At 43.2% G+C, this 23,270-nt stretch overlaps 1 protein-coding gene across 1 annotated transcript in view; it reads right to left on the bottom strand.

The window, feature by feature from the left end:
* LOC104913525 (uncharacterized) overlaps positions 1–23,270 on the bottom strand; it is a 33,883-nt gene that overhangs the window by 4,884 nt on the left and 5,729 nt on the right. Inside the window, exons 2-6 of the mRNA XM_085238225.1 lie at positions 11,096–12,090; positions 5,969–6,020; positions 5,766–5,868; positions 4,393–4,556; positions 462–707 (exon numbers count right to left, since the gene is read on the bottom strand). Coding sequence (XP_085094351.1) covers positions 462–707; positions 4,393–4,556; positions 5,766–5,868; positions 5,969–6,020; positions 11,096–12,090 — 1,560 coding nt within the window. The remainder of the gene's footprint in view (positions 1–461; positions 708–4,392; positions 4,557–5,765; positions 5,869–5,968; positions 6,021–11,095; positions 12,091–23,270) is intronic.

Below are 23,270 nucleotides of genomic sequence, written 5' to 3'. Positions count from 1 at the left end.
GCTTTGAAAAGCAACTGTCTTAAGAAACGTTGATCCCAAGGGAACTAAGTAAAAGTTAAAATTCCTTATTATGGTACAGGTAAGATATTTTCTTCTGCAAAAATCTGTTATTACCATCAAAGAACATGCTCTATTAGCTCTGTAACAAGCTCTGTTGCTTTGATGACAATGGTCAGTGAGACCTATATACATATATATATATCCTATGTCTACAGATTCTTTGCTATGCAATAGTAATATGACAAATTTAAGGTATCACCAGGAAAAAAAAAAGAATATGTGAGAAAACTCCATGAATGCAGCTTCTTAGCACTTCAGAATAAACTACAATATAGTTAGGCAAAAGAATTCCCAGTACATATGCAAGATGGGCTAAGATGTGCATTGTACCTGTAGATTAGAGGAGCAAAGTAGGGGCACTGAAGCTGATCACCCCATGCTCTTCTCCTACCAAGACTTACACTGTTGTCAACCAGCTTTGTGAAGGGACTATTGGTGGTCCAGCTACACCACTTTTTTTGTAGCTGCGGTATCGGAGCCAGGAAGTCATGGAAAGTGCGGGCACTCCACGTGCGTTGTCTGGGATGATGATTTTCCATCTGGACATTCCTCTTCTCAACAGTATCTGCTCCTGCAGCCATGTGACCAGAAGTCACCCAGTCAGACACAGAAGCTGGGCTTGTGACACTTCTTTTTAGGTTTTTGTCCTGAAATAGTAAATAAGTATTGTTAGCAATGTCTTTTGTCAACAGGTTTTAAAAACACTTTAAAAAGCGACTTCTAGTGCAAGCAACCAATTTCTTCAGTGGTTCTTTTTCTTAAGATAAGACACAGGAATGCAATTTGTTTCTCTTTCAACATGCTGCCTTGGAGTCAGTGGCTTCCCTGGGCAGCAGTTTTACCTTGCTTTTTCAATTTCAGGTTTCATGTTGAATTGGGAAATTCCACTTATGTAAGAAACAGAATCCTACCACTGCATATCCAACGCAATGAAGCTTTAGCTATTTGATATGTATCTGACAGATTACAGTACTAAACTTTGCTGTGCAAAACGTAATTCCTCCTCTCTGCTTGGCTCTTGGAAGGCTCCAGCTGCATCTTTGTAGGGAACAAAACCGCAGGGTGGGGGAATGAGGCCCACTGAAAGAAATTTAGAAGCAAGAGACTTAGAAGTCTAAAAAAAAAGCATAATTCAAGAAGAAAGACTGAAGTAAGTGGTGCTCTTTAGTCTCAGTTTTGGAAGAACTAAAGGAATAATAATTTTTTTTTAAAAGGCAGTGATCTGTTCTCAGTGTCTGTGGTAAAAGGAACGAGAGACAAGGCCCAGAGTGGAGCCAAGGGGATTTTCAGTTCACATAGGAAATGTTTTTTTGGGTGGAAAACGTGCTTTACCAGGAGCATAAGATGTCTAGACAGGTGTAAAATTGGCACAGTTGGGAGCTGAGCACATGAAACCATTCTCACCAGCTCTATGTATGAGAATTGTTCTGCCATAGGAATGAACTATGGCCAACTTGTAAGAATCCCACTTACTGTATATGTTCCTATATTGATTTTAAAATCACAATTTTTCTTCCTAAAATGTATGTAGTTTTAGAAGCAGAAAAGTTAAAGAATGCCTCACAGTCCTATGAATCTCCTTCTGTGCTTGCTAATGCTTCACCTGTTGTTAATATAAGCCCCTTGTTCCATAACTCTGCATGTATTTTTAATTTTCAGCTGTGCGAATATGGCTGTCATGAGAAGAATGCAAAATCTACATTCCTAGAGTTTACACGTTTCTTAAAAAGAGTCTGAAATAAATCCCACAGTGTCCTGGATTTAAAAGGCCCGAGAGACCAAAAGCTTCTCATTTGTTATTTCTGATAAACAAAATCTCCCAAGTTTCCACAAATCAAAGAAACTATTTCCTTACAATGTCACGTTGGAAAAGGATGGGCAGAGAGGCGAGAAATGAGCTTCTCTGTAGGAAGCTGGCAGAGGTTCTATTCATGCTCTGGATAAATTTGTTTTAATATTAAGTTCTTAGTCTTGGATTTGATTAAAGTAACAGTCTTTATATAAATGCATAGTAATTCAGCTGTCTTCTTCTGGGAAGCCTCTTTAGGCTATCTTAGGGTTTATTATTTTGATGATTTTGAGACAGATGCTCTGGGAACAGCTACTGAGATTAATAACGTATTTTCTAGATTTTTAAAAATCTTTTAGCAAAAAACATGTCTTAAGTACTCTCTTATTCTTAACCCAAAACTTATTCATCTGACACTTGTCTGGATAGAAGGCAGATCGTAGTTATAACCTAGCCAAAGACTGAGTGATGCTTTAAAACAAATAGGACACGTAACTAATGAAGAATGTCCAAAGGAGGGCTACAAAGGTTGCAAGGAGTCTGAGGGCCAGGTGTGTGGGGAGCACCTGAGGTCCTCTGCTTGTTCAGCTGGAGAAGAGGAGGCTGAGGGGAGGCCTCATGGCCCTGCAGCTCCTCATGGCGGCTCTTTGTAGTTTGCTTTGCTTAAATGAGCATTTGGGGTGAGATGAATCTGAAGATATTATTTACTATGCTCTACAGACTCGGGGTTTCACGCATCTTTCCATGTGAGGATTACTTCTCAGTTCCTGCCTCTGGCAGGCAACTCCTGCCTGCCCAGCGCTGGTCTGCAGACACTGGGCTGCATACCCAGCTTCTGCAGGGCGCAGGGACAAAACTCAGGAGCTGGGTGGCCAGCTAAGATGCATCTTACACCCTAAAAATTCACACACCTGGAAACTAAATTGTGAACAGCACTCAGTTTTACCTCTAGCATTCAGTAGCCCTCAATTAACCTAGGTTGAGTGCAGGTGTGCAGATGGCCTGCTGGGCCCAATGTCTACCCCCCTCAGAGAGGACGGCCTGCAGCTGTGCTCAAAGAGCCTATGTTTCTAACTGTAGCCCTTCACCCTTCCCAGGTATGTTTTTGGATCTTCTGAGGGTTTAGTACTGATTCCTTGTATGCAAAAAAGACATAACTGAGAAGGAATAGCCTTCTGATTTGATACAGTGGTGAATCACTTTAATTCTTTGGTTACGTGCACTTAGAATTGCTTGAATGCTATTTATATGTATATATATATATACACACATAAGTCTGCTATGCTTACTTGTGGAAGGCATGGTATAGTAGAAATATCTTGCTTTAAGCGTTTCTTCCTTCTGACTAGCGAGGGGGAAGAGGAAGGATAATGGGTTTTCTCTTTATCCAGAAATTGTTTTTGTAAGTGGTTGCCACAAGGTGAAGCTCTCTCTACTGGAAAGAAGGATCAAGAAGTAGAGGGGTTCAAGAGTGCCTGATCTGGGTGCTGATACAGTGCATGTGCTCTGCTCCTCAGAAAGCAATGTGCTTCAGTCAGGCAGAGCACTGGAGCTGTTTTTCCTATTCTTGTCTTTCTTTTCTGTTAATCAGTGTGGTTGATTGGAGGAGGAGTTCAGCATATGTCTTGTACTAGTGAGGGAAATTTCTAATCAGTCTGCATCCATGGGTAACTTACTAATCAACTTCAGGGATACAGAATACTATTGCTCTGTAATCTGTGATTAGAAACATAATGTGGACTGTCTTGGGGTAGGCAAGTTCCTTACACTGGTTCTTTCCCCTCCTGTGGGGGAAAAAAAGGAGGATGTTGGACAGTGTTGACCTGGAAAGGTTTTAATGTAGACTTGGAAAGGACTTGTGCTGATAATCGCTACCTTGTGATGAGGAGAAATCTCAGAAGTCTCAGATCTGGCTGCCATCATCTACTTCTAAATAAGTGATTAGGAGTGAAGAGGAAGGAGCTAAAATAAGGAAGGTTACTAAAATGATCTAGGTTTGTATGTGTATATTTGAAAGGGTGCTGATGCTTTCCCTTTAAGGGTTTGGTTTTTAGAATAAATGTTAATTCTTCATGTGAGCTGGGGAGACAGTGACATAACTTTCTGACAAACTGAGAAGCTGAAGAACTTGTCTAACCACTTGGTAGTGCTGTGCAGGAATGGGTCTGGTCCTAGGTCTTTTGGTTGTTACAAGTGATCCTCATAACTACATATTATATTTAATGGAATGCCATCTTTGCTAATTAACAGGTATTTCTTGACAGCTGGTGCTTCAGCTTGGTGGCATATCTCTGCATTCTCTATTATAATTCCCAGGCGGACTTGAAGACCTGATCTTATGAGAGCTGAGAAGATGCTGGCTGAGGGATCACAGCCCACGTGTTTTTGTAGCAGCTCTGCCTGTTAGTTGGGAGAACTGCCTGGCTTGGTTGCTACTACTCCTGCAAACTAGCAAGGATGAGTGAAGGAATGTGACAAGTGCTATCCAAGAAGGATGTTGTGTGGCTTGCTATGTCTCTAGTGATGTCCAGGAGCATTCTTACCTGTATTCTGTAGGTAGTAAAGCTCAGTCCACTGGCTCCGGGTCCAGCAGAAATAATAAACACTTCATCGCTCCCTGTCTCGGTGGTCACTGCAGAGGTGGAAGAGGGCACGTCTGGGTCAGTATCCTGAGGAGACTGATCTGTGCTGCCTCTGCAGGAAGTGACTGAGAAGAGAAAATCCATATAAAAACAGCTGAGAGCCCCAAACATCTGTTCCTAGCTCCTCCATGACAACTGCCTTTCCCTTTCTCCCCAGACAAGCTAGAGCCACTTTGTGCTGTCACACCAGTCAGAACTAAGCTTAGACCAAGTTTGCTCTCCTGAACCTACAGGCTTTTAAAAATAAGACACAAGGGGATGAGGGGAAGAAAGGAACAACCTTGGGTCTGCTGTTTGATAAAGACAGACCCAAACTGAAATCTACCATACTAAATGCACAAAATTTTCCTGCAGATCAGATTTTTTTTTTTTTAATCCATATTTACTCATTCCTGATAATTGTGAGCTCTGCTTTTTCTCTGAAGCGCAAGCATTTTCTGCTTGAACCCTGGCAATGTTGCTCCCATAGGCAGCCATATGCTGCAGGTATATACACCTGCTTGCATCCTCAAGGCCTAATCCTCTGGTCCAGGCCAGGATATTTCTGCCTGTGGCTCCTGGCTGTGATCTTCTCAATGATCTTTGGAAGCAAGTAATTAGCTTTTGAGGAAGATACCGCTTTGAGAACTGTGTGTAAAAGCTGACGGTCTAGTGGGAAACTGATGGTGTGTAGCAATGTATTGTGAAGTGGTTCCTTGTTGGCCCTCCCCCAAAAGGAGAGCTAATAGAATTCATTGATTGCAACTCAAAATTGCAACAAGTGACGTTATCTGCAGCTTGGCTGGGGAACTCCTGCTCTTGTTTTGGAAACACACATCTAAGGCAGTCTCACTTGAAAAGCCCTTCAGAAAGTCAGCTCCAGCAGTCAAATATGTCCAAAGCCAATGTAAGCATTATAAAACTCATCCCTTCCCAGGCAAGGTTAGGCACGGGGCAGATGAGCCATCCACAGTTTATGGATTATTTTAAGCTGCAGTTGTAGCAGCCTGAAGCAGACACATTAGTTTTGCTAACCCACTGTCTCTGCAACACTGTGTACTATGACGGCTTCTGCTGGCAGTGCCCTGAAGCTGTGCCCGTGTGCTCCTTGCCAGGGGAATTGCCCTCCCAGGGAGGGGGGAGAGCAGCAAGGGATATTCCCACAACAAAGCCTTTCTGCTGTCAAGTAGCTCTCCAGCTGTGCATGAGCGAGGCGGGTGGAGAGAGAAATGGTCTGATTAGCAGGCCAGGGCCGCGGGGTGCCCTGACCTGCTCCTGGGGTGCGCCGCGCTTACCCGCCTGCTCCCGGCTGACAGAGTGGTTGTTGTTTTCATTCTCCCGACTTGGCACCACGAGCTGGAGCTCATTGATATCAACAGCGGAGTTCTGGATCCCATTCTACAACTCAGAACATGCCCCAGTAAACATTGTCAGATAAACAGTGCAACAGCCAATATGAAAGAGAGAAACAGAAATTGCTGAAGCCATTAGCACTAACCTCCTGGTCACTGCATACGTTGGATGAGCTCCTTTTGGGGCACGTTCTCTGCCTGAAAAGGAGAGACAGCAACAACAACAACAAGCCCACGAGTGAGTTAGACCCAGAGAAGGAAAGGTCTTGGCTCATGTAGTGGGAAGTCAGCTGGAGAAGGACCTGTCTTCCTCCTATGATCACCACGAAAGTGGAAACAGAGTTCAGACCTCTTCGAAATCCTGCCAGCCTTCCCTCCATAGGGAATAGTGCATACTGATGTGCTTTTTCACATCAGTAACTAAATAGCAGGACTGAAATCCTTTGGTCTGAGCAGTGACATTGCTCTTGCTCTGTTAGACTATTTCATCTGTTTAGTCAGTATTGCACTCTGTGTTCTATTTAGCAAGCAGAGACCATCAGATATTCATCTGCATGACCGTTTTATTAAAAGGAATGGCTAAGGCAGATAATTACCAGCTAAATGTGCCTGCTGGACTGAAGGGAAATAATCATATTCATCTTTTTTTATTTTTTAGTTTTAATAAATATGATACCATGAAACAACAAGTGTTATTTACATACTGGATGAATATGATATGAAGATGTCATGAAGAATAGCTGAATGTGATCATGACTGAAGCAAGAATATTTTGGTGTGCAGCAGTTCTTCATGCAACAGTGCAGAAAACAAGTGCTAATGCGCTATGTGACCTGTTATTATTTTTCTCTCATATCTATGGCTGGAGGGGCTGGCTTAAGGCAGTTAACATCTTCTATACAAAGTTTGTGGTGCCTTCTAAGGGGCGTGTTGAAGGCAAGATTACAAGTTTTCAGGCACCTTTTCATTACTGCTTCTCTCTAAGACATGGGGGTTTAGAGGCTGCCTGGTAAGTCTGCCCAGGGGACAGCATCTGCTCCATCTTGGTTGTGGTGGATTTCATTCTTTCACTATATCACTGGAAGACTTAACAAATAATTATTGACTCTCGATTGGATTGAGTGAGGAAAAAAAGACCCAATATGTCTCCAAGACAATTCCTAACGAATATGGAGGAGACTACAGAAAGAGGAGAGCAAATTCGCACTTCAGAATTTATTCAGAAGGGATGCAGAGGGATAGTTGTTACTGTAGGAGGCAAGATCACACTGGCTGGGCTGAAGCAGGGAAAGCTCTTCCTTAACTTGGGTTTGTGGAGGGGGAGCAGAGAGATTTCCAAGGAGAAGAGGTCTTTCCTCATTGGAGAATTGAGATTAAGCGAAGAAGGAAATACTGCACAAGTACAAGAAAGATAAGAGAGAGGAGAGTCCTATACCTCTCAGTTTAAATGAGGATAGAAAAGGCTAACTGGTTGGAATGTCCTCTTTTTAACTTTTTCTTCCCTCATTGTGGCTTGGGTGAAACTAACTCATAGAAAGGCTAAAGTTTTATAGATTCACCCCCCCAAAATTTCTGATGGCAACTTGAGATTTGATTCCTTCTACTGAGAACTGTTGCCATAGTGTCTGGGGAGATGCTCTAGTTTGTGAGACTTGGGCTCTTGGACTTTCTTTAGCCCTCTCTCCAACTGGACTATGTCTCCCACAGCATGCTGCAGTGTCTGGCCACCACGGAGGGGAGTGATTCAGATCAGTGCATAGCTCATGCATATGAAATACCCAGTGTACAAATAGTTTGGTTTCCATCAGTTAAAAGAATGCGCAATTTAAAAACAAAAATTGCTTAAACCTTCCCGAGTAAAGCAAATATTCAAATCTGTTGAAAGCTTTGTGAAAATTGCCCTGTGCTCCCCTACCCTCTCCAACCATCTGTGTTTCTAACTAAACTACCTCCAGATGAACAGAAGATGGAGGCCAGCTACAAAAAGGCAGGAAAAGGCTTCTGGGTTTTGCCTACCATGAGGATTACAGAGAAAAACTCTGTTTTTAGCCCAGAAGTGACTAGAATCTTCTAGGAGGGCGATAAATGAGGAAGGAGATCAGGCTGCAGGCTGTGCCTAGCAGGGTGGCTTGTATGGAGTGAAATGGAACACAACAACTTGAGGAAATAGCTATATGCACAGAGGGGTTGTAATTGGAAACAGGTCACTGGCAGGCAATGCAGATGTAAAATGCAGTTGCAATCCACAGGTTGCAGCCATCAAGCAAAAGTCTGGCTGCATTGGATGGGATTAAAATTAAATAAGGTGGACGTGTCTCTTGTTCTTGGGGCTTGGGAAAGAAAATAAAAAATACCCCATTGCTTGAGCCAGGCCTCATGGCCAAAAGTAATTAGAATTATTGGCCAACTAACAACTGAAGCTTTCATTTCCTCCCCAAACAGCAAACAAAAGCTGCAGTGTGGTGGAGACTTGGAGTTTCCCCAGAGAGCTTTGCCCTGGCTGAATGCAATGAGCCTGAGCAGACACTGCTGACGACTTGGTGCATTGGAGTGGCAGCAGGTGCCAAGCTTGGCCCAAGGCATTTCTAGTCCTGGCAAAGACAGCTCCCTGCTACTTTTAGCTGAGCAAGAGCATCACACAGAAATGGTAAAAAACTCTGCTAAATGCCAATGTGGTACCAGAGGAACGAGCAAAGCAGAGGAAAAAGTGGGAGGCAAGTTTACAAGGCCAAGAGCTCAAAATTTACTCTTAGCATCTTCTGGTGAGGTTCTCCTTTGCAGTGGCACGTTCCAGCCAGGGCAAGAATTGTCACACCTCGGAGAGCTGGTCCTATTTCTGAGTGTTATCAAAGTATCTTCACTTCTCCCCACAGCCCACCCTGTGCAGTCCTGGCATTTTCAGTAGTGAGGATGGGCTGTGGCTAAAACACACACAACACATGATATCAAGCCAGTATCTAGAGCAAGAAGCATAACATGCTTGCTGGGCTCAAATTAAAAGTTGTTTAGATATGCTTAATGGCCTCCGCAGCCTTATTCTGAGCTGCATTTCAGGAGAATGCAGTTGGAAACTGTAGGGTAGCTCCAGCCAGCACCAGCGGTGCTGGGGCCGGAGAGCAATATCATCAAAGTATTAGAGCAGGAAGGTGGAAAAAGCATTTTCCAGTGCAGCCTCAGTGAGGCTGCTCAGCACAGGGTATGGTGTGACACTTCCAAGCATGTCAGATCTCACATGCTTTTTAAAGCAAGCAATAAAAGCGTAATGTACTCGAGGCCTCCCTAGAATAGTGCACAGGGAATACAGGCAGCCAGGTTAGCAAAGGGCCTCCTCTCATGAGGTGAATGTCTATGGACAGTCTCCTCTGTATATATCTAATATATCTCCATACAAAAAAAAAGTGGTAATGGAAGGGCAGCCATGCAGATGTTACAAGAAGTGAGCCTGTCCCTGGTGCTGTGCCATGGTGACTGTGGTAGGATGTGCTCAGTGATCAGACTGCGTGACGTTTGTGCAGGGTGAAAAAGGCATTCAGTTTTCTATGCTGGTCAACAATAGCATGCTTTGCAAATATCTGAGAAGCAAAAATGCAAATGGTACATGTGAGCAGCGTGGCCTGACTTTCTGAGCAGTCTGCTCAGGGCACCTTTCAGGCAGTGGAAGCTCAGACTGCTGTGTGCTTTGGTTTGAATAACATGCAGCTTCATGGATAGCTGCAGTGCAATTAAATGGCAAGAACTGCTTACACAACATGTGTATCAGCCCAGGATGCTGCTGTAGCAAAGGCAGAGTGTTTCTGCTGCTTTTGAAATTTGGCAAGGATATAAAAATAATTTACTGTCTGGAAGACATTTTCCACCAGACGTTTTCCTTTAGAACTAGCAAAAAAATGTAGTCTAAATTAGTGTCTGGCAAGGTCTTTGTAAAGGAAGGTTAGTCAGATGTAGCACACGTAAGATTAACTCTTATAACTATGAAAAGCCCAGATTCTGAAAGCAGGAATTTCTTTATGCAGCAAGAGTTTATTTGATTCTAAGATTATTAAGATTATATTTAGGCTCCACCACCTCACTCATGTTTTCTTATTCTGAGTATGGCAATGGCCTGAATTTTGTGTTTATTCAGCACAGCACGTAATGCAAATCCAAAATCACACAAAAAACAAAGTTCCTTTCTCAACCCAGCCTCAGTTACGAGCAGCTGCTGGGCCACTCTGAGACCTTCTGGTTGGAGGATGCACAGGGCAGAGGATGCAGGAAGAGGGGACAGACCAGTGAATGGTGCCGCTGAGAAATGAGTGCTATCACAAACAGCCAGAAACCCCATCAGAGCCCTGCAAGGGATGGTGTTTGTTTCAGTTCTCTGATGCTCCTAGAGCAGTCAAAATATTTGAAAAACAGCATTTCACAAAAACCTAGGGAGCTCCTGCTTTGTTTTGCATTTGTTGGAAGGGAAAAAAATGTTTTCACTGGAGTTACCAAGAAAACAGCAAACATAAGCTGGGGTGTGGAGAAGCTTTTTTCTGGTAGATACATCAGGAGAAAACAAATAAAAGCAATTGAGTGGAGAGGAATGTTTTTGTTACTGACTGGTTGTAGCTGTTCAGCTGGTTAGGTCAGCCCCTGGGCCCAGTCCTTTCAGATGACATCTGGGGACAGGCACGGATAGCGCAGCACTTTCCCAGGCAGGGAGCAGGCTCTGCACATACATCCTCACCTCATGAGTGCATTAGAATTAAAATGTCTGTACAATTTCTTGGATAAAACTTGCTTTAGATTGGAAAACACTAGGTAACTGCATCTTAATTCCAAGCGGCAGTATTTTAAGGTACTTATTTTTCTGCAGAGCATTAGTGATGGTTAGATTCAAAGTGAGAAGACACAGTGACTCGGCCTGCCAGGGAGATGCTCTCCGCCCTGCATTTGTCCATTGGCCACTATGGGCCCAAAACTGAGAAACAAGTAATGAAACCAAATAAGGACCAAGAAAGACCTCACCCTTTGGGTATTTCTGCAGGGGAACAAAAAGAAAAAGAAAAAGAGAAAAAAAGAAAGAAGAAAATAAAGGTACCAAAACTGTAGAACTGGGAAAGAAAACTGTGAAGCATAGGGCAGGAATAGAATCTGGCTTTGGTTTCCTCTACATCCATGCACTATTGCACCAAAAGGATAGCAAGCATTAGCAGAGCAAAGAAAATGTGTATTTGTTTTCTGGTTTTCCTGTCCTGTACAGATAATATCACATGCTTCAGAGGCTCAGACATCCATCATCTTACCTGCAAGCTATGCAGAGGGCAGAGAGCAAAGCAAGTGCAAAGAAGACAGTCCCTGTTAGAACTGCCAGCATCAGTATGTTTTCTGTTCTCTCCTGCCTCACAGCATCCACGCTGTTGGGTTCCGTGATGTTCTTGTATTCAAAGAGCATTGCGAAGCCTCTGCCCCGGTTGGTGGTGGTAATGAGTTCCATGATAACCTCAACCATTTCCAGAGACGACCCAAAGACCATGGTCCTGTTTAAAGGTGAATTTGGTCCACAGAAACGAGAGGAAAACGTGATGAGATCTGAAACATAGAGTACATCGTGGGGGCAGACATCCACTGCCGGCTGCTGGCTGGAGATTTCCACTGGCAGTATTGTTGTGGGAAGCGTCCAGCTCTCTCCCAGACTTTCATCTCTCTCACTAGCAGCTAGGTGGGCAAACAAAATATTGCCTTTCCAGCCTTCTTTTGTTTCTTGACTGCTAGCATTTTGCCTCTGTGTTTTGGCACCACCAGAATCAGGTGATGATGGCTGTTCTTCTGTTTGAGTCTCCGTAATCGCTTTGGGTTCCTTCATCTGTTTTGACTGGTTTCCTTCAGACATCTGTTTGGCTTCATCTTTCTTTGAGGCTGCTCCTGGAAGTTCGTCCAGGTGGCCAGGAAGCCCTTTTGACTGATCTCCTGCACCGCTCAGATTCTGAGCTGCCTTCGACATCCAGCTCTGAAGAGAGGATTTTGTAGTCTGGAGAACAAAGTCCAGGTTTTCCTCGGGAGGAGTCACATCCTTATTTCGTGTTATGGCAGCAGCTGGAAAGCCATCCCAGGGGGTTGGAGTTTCACTAGAGCTCTCAAAAATGTCAAAGTCAAAAATTTCCAAGATAAGATGCATTCTTACAGGAATGAAAAATTGCCAAACGCAGTGTGTCCCCGGGTAGTAGTTGTTTGGAAATCCTGGTGATAAAATCAGGCCTCTTTCCATTGACTCCACCACCGCCCCACAGGAATAATAGACCTGGGAAATAAAACAAATACACTTACTTCTTGCCAGAGACAACATGCAGGACGCAACACACTGGACCTACGGAAGATCCTTCCCCTTCCCTTCAGTGACTGGTGTAAAGTAGGGTTTTACAGGCTTCATGAGTTCTGAGTTCCTGAGGCTATCTTCTGCTTTCACATTTAGAGCCTTAATCTGTAATATGGACAACAGTCTCAGACTGTGAGAGTGCGTACTGAGCACACAGCTTCTGAGGAAATATAATCCAGATAAGCAATTCACACAATGTTCATTTTCTATCCCTATTTCAATTTTAATAGCGTCCCTTTCTGCTTTTGGCTAATGCACATTCCCAGGTTACTGAATCCTGAATACATTTGTTGTTGACACACAACTCTTCGCTGCACAAATGTGTCATCCTAAACAGCTTGTAGTGTGATAAAAACCTTAAGCTGAAGAAAAACCGTGTCACTACAGGATCTTGAATTCTATGTTATTTTAATTTACAAAACCACTTTTTTAAGTGCAAAAAGGCCCTCGCACTGATGATTATCCACGAATCATCTAAACAACTTGGTTTCAGAGACATTCAGACTTATTTACTTCAGTAATAGAGACGGTTCTGATTGGGTACATTTTCTCTTCAAATGCAAAGCCTCTGGAAATAGTGCCAGCAGATACCCCTCCCACTGGTAGGCTAGCAATCTGCAAGCATTTTGCATAACAGTGATAGTTCCGATTGAAATTCATTTCTTCTTTCTCCATAAATAGCCTTCACAATCCAAAAAGGAAGAAATGGTTGCACTACCAACCATTCTGCTTCTTTAAAGGTAGGTGAGGCTGTTTTCACGCATCATATTTACAACAACCTTTCCCAGAATATGCTCCTGGAGCCCTTTTTCAAGATGCTTTCCATAAATGTGGAGGGTGCAGAGCCTTGTCTGTGCCTGGGGCAACAGCTTTTGAAAAGGAGAAAAAATAAGTCACAAGTGCTGAGGTCATGAGCCTTGTCTTTTATAAATTGGAAAAGAAAGGGAATGCTTTGGGGGATTGTTTTTATTTTTTATTATTATTGTTGGATTCATTGTCTCAATCTGTTATCTATTTAAACACAAAGGAAGCTTGGCAGTAGAACAAACAAAGCTTATGAAGTCCATATAAAGCCACAAAGATCAAAATACTCCAGATTTCTTTTTTTTTCTCCTGGTCCCTCCCCCTGTCTCATGTTGAAATGGAAAGAAAAAAAAAAACAACCCAAATGTTAAAAGCCTGTAAGTAAAAACAAAAAGGCTGGGTGTTCTGCAAGGCATTAGCTTTGTTTTCTAACAGGTGCTTTCCATATTCAGAGTAATTTGGGGGGGGGGGAAGGTGGCAGGGCAGCAATAGGAAAGGACTGAAACAGTGGTGAAATAGAAATTGTTTTCTATACCACAGGTTGAAATCTGATCTTTGATTTTTAAAAGTGCCTCTTAAATCACAGGTTGAGCTGATTATAGGGGAATGAACTGCAGGTTTCTTATTTAAGGCACCTGGACCATGGCTTGAAGTTTCAAGTGAAAAAGAAACCATGCACAGCTGCTCAGATTTTCTGTCTAATCATTGGTGCTGTGCAGCAAGTAAAGCAAAAATGGCTAAACAGTATGCTATTTTCTCCAGGAGGTAATTTGTTGTTATTATTACTCCAGTCTAAATCAGTTTATTCAAGTAGAAATCCAGAGGAAAACATTGTCAGTTTAGGAGGATACAGATCCTAACTTTCACTTTTACATCTGAATTATGGATGCATTTGTTGTCACTTTGTAAATGCTGTTGATAACTAGCTGGTTCCCAGTGACTGTACCCTTTTCTTCCCTTAGGGAGAGGGTTACTCTGTGACACAGAGAGTTTCCCTGTGAGGTCCCTCTGTCCTGAGGTGTCCGTGCAGGTTGTCATCATTTCATGGTAGTCCCTTGAGCTCACTCATAACCAAGATACTGGTGTAACAAGACACAGCATGTAATACTTAACTTTCCCTTTAAAAGAAGCATCCAGTTTTGGAGCCAGACCGTGCACCAGAACTGTTGCTGTTGAAGGGTACTTCTGCTGTCTGTAGGAGGATTTCGTGTGGGCCCAAACTTCCTCAGTTAGCGCTCATTGAGGGTTGAGGTTTTGTTTGGAGGAACATGCCGACTGATTGAGTTCTCTTTTTTCAGATACCAAGAAGGCAGTTGGAGGTGTTCGCAGCCCCACCTCTCCTACCAGAAGACTCTGCTAATGTCTAAAAGCAGCAGCCGTCAGCTCAGCGGCTCTCACACTGGATGGGCAAGTGCCTTCCTATACATTTCTCAGCCCTTTTCTCAAGTGAGGTACACTTTCCTGGCTTGCTTCCACCTGAATCTGTCATCATTTGGAGAAGAATACTGTGCAGACTCTGCACGCACCTGAGGAGCCTCAGGTCCAGGCTCAAAGGCCTCTAGCTCCCCACAAGCCACATGGCTGCCAGCCACTGCAATATTTTGCTCAATCCCAACAGGTACCCATGCCCACAGGTGGGGATTGGGAATTGTGCAACGTGTGCATTCCAGAAATACATCTGACAGGTCATGGCTGCAGGGTAATCATTCATTTGTTATGGCCCATGAGACTGAAAACATTCAAGATTTGCTCAGAAAAAACACCCACGGGACAGGAAACGCAACATAGATCTGAGGGTGGGGAAAAAAGCATTTCTGATAAACTTCAGAACTGAATGACTGACAACTCTGCTTAGTTCATTTACATCATCCATTTTAAAGGCTGAATTTCATCAATTAGACACAGATGTTCCCTTCCACAGCAAGTGGTATATTCACAGGCTTTTGACAGAGGCATGCAAACAGTTTGGCACGTTTTAGACTTTGCAAATTATAGGTTGTTGTTTGTTTTTTATAAACAACAGTTTTTACACCAATTAGGCCAATTATGAGTAGGGTGGAGATTTATTTATTTTTCCTTTTTTTTTATCTGCTAATAAGACAACTCCTTGAGAGTGTTGATGAGAGGCACAGCAAAATTCTGTGGGCTCATAAGGGATCTCTTCAGAAGCATGGTGGTTTTGGAAGGCAGCAAGGGTTACAGTTTCCAAGCACGCAAAGGAGTGGGATTGGGAATTACTATTGTACTGAGATGTAAAATACAGTGACTATCTATAGGAAATCATAAGTATGAGGAAAGGCTGGGTGTTCACCAGGCAGCAGGGGCCATGTATATGGCAGCTGGCCCACAGGAGCTCTTCAGTGATGGGTACTGATCTCTGCCCAGTCGCTAGAAGCAGGCAGGGCTGAGTTTTTAGGCTTGTCTGGACTGCCTCCAAAAATGGAATGCTTCTAGCACGAGGTGGGAGGCTGGAGGGAAGGTGGGGAGGGTGCTGTTGCACGTAGGTGCAATGGTCTGTGGTTTTTCTTGTAAAGATGGAAGCCCTGTTGAAGAGGAGACAAAGTGATGGAATGTGCTGGCTAGGGAAACCCTCAGACTATTTGTGTTCGTAGCTATTGCTGCAGCCCAAAGAATGCAGTACTGATACGTTTCCGTCATTCATGTTAATGCTGGCATGAGGAGTTGCTGTTTGCAGCACCCTGCAGGTTGCTGTCCTGCCTGTATCCCATGCACAGTCCCAAAAGGCATTTTTCTTTTGAAGTGTTTGTTTCAAAGAAGAGAAAAGAGGACATCCTGTTTTGATGTTTGTCATTCCTCTGCCGGCACAATCTCAGATTCTCTGCCTTGGGTGCTGCCCAATGTAGTTTGTTTTCTTTTACAGAAAGAAACCCAAGGAATATCAAGCTGTCTTACTGTGCACGCAGAGCCAGAGTGAAAGCCTCAGCAGAGCGAGCTGGAGGCATACAGCAGAGCCACTCCATTTCCAAGACATTCTCAGGGGCCAACCCCCATACTTAACAGAGATACCAAGTTGCAGGCACGCAGGGAAAAGATGTGCAAAGATCATAACCTACTTCTCCCTCATTCATGCATTATGCACGTCTCGATTTCTGTGCATTTCTCACATGTATTTCCAGTTTTAGGCAGACTTAAAAATGTCACTTCCACTTCTCTTTAGAAATGCCAGAGAAGGAATAATCAGCTACATCTCAAGCTGACTGAACGTTTAAAAGCTGCTGCATTTATTAGTGTCTTCAGGAACAGATGTGATTATCTCCTTATCCAAGTTAAAGGGCTTTTTGGTCTTTGCTTGGAGGGTGCACTAGAAAGATTTAATATTAGTGTAATGAAAGAAGATGGGGATAGAAGTTGTTTATGCAGACCTTAGGCATCACTCTTAAGTCAAAATGTTTGGTTCCGATCCTGTGCTTATGACCAAAAGAGCCTTTTATGTTTCATCTTTTCTTGCAAAATGCATCCACTAAATAAATGATACGTCACTGATTATCGGGGTACTGGGGAGGTAGCAAAAAGAGAACTCCTCCAGGTAGATTTTTTGCTTTGCTTCAAAAACCTAATCCCCTGCGGCCACTTGTGCCAAAACAGGACTCCAGGAAGCATATGGCCCTTCTCCAGAAGCCTTATCTTGTCAGCTTCCAGCTGACTCTACAGCAACCATAGAGATATGCAATTAGCTTTTGGACAGAGATGGATTGGTCTTAGAATCCAAGATTGTTCAGTCTGGGTGACTAAATTTAGCCATCTGAACTCACCGTGGTATCAGTGGAGTGAAAAGCCAGCAAGCTTTATTTAGGATCCCTCACCCTCCAAAACTAAATACATCTTATGTCCACACATGCACGCACATGTGTGTTTCTTTCAAAGAGCTGGCAACACTTTAACTCTACTTCACCAGCTCCTTCACATTTTATTCTGCCCCAGGGACCTCTTTAAAACCCTGGATCCACCAATCTCTGCAATTGCCTGTAACATGCAGAGGGAGGTAAGGAATCTCGGTTACTTCCCCCTCCAAACACAGGAGGTTCATTTTGAGTTAAATATCCCTGGGACTCACTGGGGTGACTGAACAGAGCCCCCACGTGGGATGTAATACCAGGCGGCCTGACCTTTTGGCACAGCAGGAAGAAAATGCTGAACTTCAGACTTTAGAAAGAAAAAAGAAATAAAGAGGGAAAGAGGGGAAGTGGCCATTCCCTTCTTCGAGCTTAAGGGGGGAAGCAAAGTATAGACAAGCCTTTACTTGCTGACGTGGCTGGAAATAGCTGCAAACTACCAGAAATACAATTCTTGTGGTTCCCAGCAGAAGGCCCAAGTTCTTCTCTCACAGTGTTTCCAAGTTACAGCAGTCTGAGCATTTTGGATGCTCATCAAATACAGGATCTAAGGAAAGACAATCCCAAGAGTAAGATACAAACCTCTAGTCTGTTGGTTTAAGTGACCACATTTACTTCGCTAGCTGACTGATCTAGAGATCAAAGTTGGTCGGGATTTTTTTTTCCAGCTGGAAGATAAAGTTAATCAGAGGCTTTATAAAATTAGCACTCTACTTAATTTTGCATTTTCAGGTCATCTCTTCATGAAAGGTTTATTTTCTTTCATTAGAATGAACTAGATACAGCAGCAGCAAATCTAATCTATTTTTTCACTTGGCAGCATAAGAATTTGTGAAAATGCCTTGAAATTGCTGTCCTCTCCACTAAATTGCCTTTGCTCTTTAAAGCATGAGACAGCAGCAAAAGGAGAATCTCATTCTGTACTATGGCAATTCCTCAAGCATCTTTGGATGCTTGAAAGTAGAATGTCTGGTGGCGGTAGATCAGGACATGGGACTGACAACAATTGCTAGCAGCTTGCTTAGAATTAAGGAGAGATTTCCAGGGACTTTTTTCCAGTTCTTAACTGTGATTTTTTTCAGACTGATCCTCTAAAGAATTCTTAATTTGGAGAGTATTCCCTCTGCTGAGGGGTCTCCTCTCCCTCTCTGTCCCAACATAAATCTGTACAGCAGCACCTCCAGCCAGTGTTCTTGCCCTGTGTCCTGGGGAAGCTTATGAGTGCTGTACAGGACTTGAGGGTAGGACCCTGAAACCAGGCTGAATACACATTTGCTTTGAATACAATTACAGTATCAAAGCAGCTGTCCTTATGTTTTCAAACAAGGGTCCAGAATTTATTGAAATGAGCACAACCTGCAGGATTTAAGCAAAACCAAGGCTACGTTTTTTAACAGATGCTCTGTTATTTCAGTAGTGGGTAGCAGCAGTTCCACCACATGGATCTGATTATGGATGTGACATTTCCACTCTGCAAATCCCATTTCCAGGAAAGAACCCATCTTGTCTTACATTCCTCCTTGGCACACATCAGACAGTTCTGCAGGGCCCTGTTTTCATGCCTATCACCACGTTTTCTATTGTTCTTACTGGTTCACAGGACATTTGAAAAGAACCGATGCGCAGGTAGGAAGGGAAGGGGACTATAAAAGCCTGAAGCTGCAGGAGGTGAGGGAAAGAAAAATATTGCCACAAGAGCAGAGGAGCAAAGCAGGAATGCGGTGCTGCAATTAGAGCAAAGAATGCAATGTCTGAACAAGGCTTCAGGAGTTGGGGGCCCAACTGTGCCTCCCACTGTAGGCATGCTGTTTTCTCTTATTCTTCCCATATGTGAGTTTGCTGCAGCTGAGTCCTGAAAATCTGAAAAACCTGCTGGGAAGGTGCTGCTTTATTTCACAGGACAACAGACAACATTCTCTTGGCTTTGTGGAAAAAAAAGTCGGCGAGGTTGCAAATGTTTGTGTAATGTTGGAGGAAGGCAGGTAGGCTCTGTCAGAACAGAAGGAGCATGACGGGGCTGGGGTCATCCTCACCTGCTGGCAGGTGTCAGCAGCCAGCTCTTAGCACCTGCCTGGGGATGCAGCTTCTCCTGCAGCACAGTGCCAAACTGCTAGGCAAGCCATTGCCACAACAGATGTCCGTGTATCAAAGCAGCTGCAGAGTAAGTGGCAGGAGAAGGTCAGTGATCTCATTAGAGCCAGGAGGCCCAGGCCCTCAGCCACAGTAAGGTCCTGACTTCACAGCTGCAGCATATTTTGATACCTGGCCTCAAACAGATTGCATAACTGCATGATGAGGTCACCATCCTTCCTACTTGAGCCTCTCTGAGGCTGGGAGGTGGGGGAAAGGAAACTCGCAAAAAAGGAACCAACCAACAAACATGGGCACTCAGGCAACCACCAGACACAGCGATGCATTCCAGTTTCTGTGGAGAACAACAGACCTCCTCATTTGACTCCAGAGATGCAATGCATTTTGCTGCTTACAAAAAAATGCTTGTTCCCAGAGATAAAAACAGGGGCTGTTTCCTGAACAATCACCCATGGAACAGTACAGCTTTCCATAGCATGAGCAGCAGCATACACGGTCTGTGCGTACACTGTAACTGACATTTTGTACTTGCCTCCAGAGCAACCACAGAAAAGCTGATGCTCTTCTTCTTCTGAGAGGTTTTCAGGTGAGAAGCAGAAGCAGTTTCTCCTCATTAGGCCCAAGATGCCAACCCGCATGTAGTTATGTACAGCGGGCAGAATTATTTAAAACTTCCCAGGTGAAAGCTGTCAGGATACTGAGAACACAATAAAATCAATTCTTGCTCCTTTTCTCAACATCATGAATATGCCGAAGTGCTAGTTCTCCCATTTTAGATCTTTAATTAAAGATTGTATTGGATTCACCTACAAGAGGTCTTGCAAGTTATAGCCATGTAAGTCTGGCTAAGCCTCTCTCCTTATCTCATTCTATATTTTGCTTTAACTTTTTTGAGGTTCTTATGATGACAGGTGCTGTTTTTGTGTTTTTTTATTTCCTGGACTCGGCATTAAGTTAAAGTTACTGCTGTAGGAGTACCCAGCATTCACTCAGTACTTGCCGGACGCCAAGGTGGAGAAACACTCATAAACAGATAAAACAATGTTAGGAACATGAACTACAGAAAGAAATGCTCTGAATTCTGTGAAAGGGGCGAGGATCAAGGCACAAAACACTTCTGACTCCTTGTTTTTGTTGGAACTCTTACATCCAGGTGTTCTTACTAGAGATTAAACAGCAAGTCTTATTCTGAACTCTCCTTCATTCCCCACTGCAGACCCACACTGCAGCATTCATGTGCTTCTCATCTCCATCTGAAACAGAAGACACTCGGACTGCTCTTCTGTGAAACTGTTTGAAAAATCTATTTAAAACATGCAAATCCAGTTGCTTGGAAAGACCTGCTTGAATAGGCAATCTTTCCTTGGCAACAATTACACTTGTGAAGTGGAACTGCGTCAGGTAGGAATTCATCATCAGTACCTCATACATTTACTGCTGTGTGTTCGTGCAACAAACACACATGAAATACTGTGGGAGCAGTCTGATCACTGTTTCCCCACTTCCATCGTGACATCTGCTTTTGTGGCTAAGGAAGCAGATGACATGGGTGAGATAACATCCAGCAGTGAGTGCTAGGCCTTGCATCAGCAACCAGCTTTTTCATGTAAGACTTTCCAGGCTAATTCCTGGGGGTTGGGAGATCTAACTCTTGTGACTGGACAAGACAAACGGAGATCCTGCCATACAGCTGTGAGATGCCATATCAAATAAGATCCTGCATCCATACAAAGCTGCATTTCTGATTGTCTTCAGAAAATACTCTCATTCAAACGTACAAAAAAATGTAAAGCTTTAGAAAAAGAAACAAAGGAATCATTTACAGCGTCTCCTCAGGCAAATAATCATGAATATGGTGGGGACCGTCATAAATAAAAGTAAGGCTGTGTAATGAAGAGTTCAAGATGCTATGGCCTTTTGCTTCAGGGCTTTAGTAAGTCAGCAGAAGACCTTTTTTCTTATAGAGCAAGTTCTCATGAATAAAGTGTACACGACACACATTAACAGTGAGTGATAGGGCTGGTGGGAGCGGATAGGGGTGGCAAAGGACTTTCCAGAAGATCAATCTGGTTTTCATTTTCTATAAGCTGAACGGGCCAAAGCAGCTCAAATTAAAGAGTAGAAAACATGCTCAGATTATGTCTGAACTGCTTGGTAACCAGACAAAATACGGAACAAAACAAAAGCTATAGCACTGCAGTAAAAGATTGCTTGCAGAGTTCAGTAAAAAAGTCCATTCAGCAAGTTATGTATGCTCACAGGAATCTGTGAAACTAGTGTTCCCAAATAAACTTTATAGACACATAAAAACCTCCCAGATACTCGGGAGAAATTTGAATAATGAAATCCGCATGCAGCTTAGGTGCTCGAAAATGCTTTGTTTTGTTTTGGGAGTTCCAAAAACAGGAGAAGAAGAAACTGGAAAGCAATCTCAAGCAAGTTCTGCTGGTCACTTTCCAGCAAACAAATTTTGATCTTTAAAAAGCCAACAAAAACCACAGATAATTGTAAACTGGCTTTGCAAGAGAGAGCTGTTTGTGCTTGGATTTCCAGCTGCGTGACCCTATTGTTTCATCCAGACACTTCTGATGTTCCATATGATGGAAGCCTATTGTACAAACATATAGAGAAGGAAACAGTCCAGATGTGAAAGCTAAAACCTGCTAATATTTGGGATCATCACTAGCAAGCTGAAACTCTGTGGGAGTCAGGGCATTTCTTCACTCAATGCAGGCAAGGGGGCTTGTACAGAAGACTTGGGTAGTGATCTTTACAAAACTAATAAAGCAAAAAAATCCCTTCTCTCTTTGATGCAAAAACTTAGAGTAAAAAAGATATTTTTAATTAAGTTTCTGAATGAGTCATTGCTACAGCTAGGGCTGGCCGTTCAGAGGCCAGTTATGGTCCAAACACACACTCTGTTTTGGATGGTATACAAGTAGCAGCGCCTTTCTCCACCTCACTGGTTCAGGATTAGTCTCCTCTTGTGTGCTCTGTGAAGGGAAATTTCCAAGAGCCCTTGTTTGCCAGGATCTCAGAAGCAGGATGCTTGTAAATTTTACTTTACTGCCTACTCATAAGGGGAGATCGTGAGGGCACAGCAGGGAGGGTGTGGGAGAACACAGGGGAAAGTATCACAATTACTGCAGCCAGAGGGAAAACTGAGCACTGGGTTTGTTGTTATAGGGTCCCAACCAGTGAGCAGTTTATTTTTCCAAATAAATCTGCTTCGCAGACATCCTTTCTTCTTCCCCATTCAAGCTTCAACCAGGAAACCTGGAATAAGTTACAGTTGATTTTAGAGGCAAATCAAAGCATTCAGCCTACTGAGCTCGCATTTAAAGTTAGCCTTTATGAGGAACTCCTTGGGGCCCTTGTATTCAGACAGTGAAGTCTGAGATTCACCTGAAGTGCCCCCCCATACAGATCTATAATGAGACAGGAAGACAAGAAAATGGGCAGATGGGTCTTCAAGCCTCAGTTGTAACAGTAGAGGCTCAATATTTCAAATCAAAATTAGGGGAGAAAAAAAACAACAAAAAACAAAACAAAAAAAAAAAAACAACCACCTTTAATAAAACCATAAATAGCCGTTCCAGACAGTATTCTTACTAACTACCCAAGACCAGGACAGAGCTGGATTTAAGCAGAATGAATGGGTTGGATGTCCAGCAGGCACACCCACCTTGGAAAGGCTGAGCAATTGTCTTTCTTGGATTTGGATTAGGTTGGAATTTCAGAGGCATTTTATCCCAGATCTCTTGTATTCAGGAAGCTTTCCTTATTGGCATCCTTGACACTCGACCCTTGTTAGTAGTCCTGCTACTACTTACCAGAATAATGAAACACAAGCACAATGGAAATGGATTAGTAAAAAGGTCAGTGAAATTCCACAAGTCCCTTCTTCAGACCTGACAGTAGTTCTGACTGGAGGCTCTTACCAGCCCATTTTGTTGAGGTGGTTTGATGTTGCAACCTGGCTGCCAGTATAAAGAAATGAGAATAAAATAGTGGATGAAACTGAGATAGCACAGCAGGTTATGGCTTGCATGTGGCAAATTTGCTTTTGTTTTACCCACTTTGAACACCACCCACCCCTGCTTATACCAAAGTGTAATGGTGCTGCCTGTACTCCCCCAGGACCAAGAATTTCATATAATTTAATAGTTTCTGTAATTAGATATTTGTGAAACTGAAATGCTGTGATGAAAGGCGCTGTAAAACTGTTACCAACTTTTTTGCCATGAAAGGACTCCACCCAACCCGAAATACAGATGTTGTCCTCAGTGTACATCATTACTAATCCAAATCAGCAGTACTTATGGCCTGATTTAAATCCTCCTGAAGTCCAAGATG

The sequence above is a fragment of the Meleagris gallopavo genome, chromosome 17 (assembly GCF_905368555.1).
Source record: "Meleagris gallopavo chromosome 17, MGAL_WU_HG_1.1, whole genome shotgun sequence".
Classification (NCBI taxonomy): domain Eukaryota; kingdom Metazoa; phylum Chordata; class Aves; order Galliformes; family Phasianidae; genus Meleagris; species Meleagris gallopavo.
This window is presented reverse-complemented; position numbering and strand designations above follow the sequence as displayed.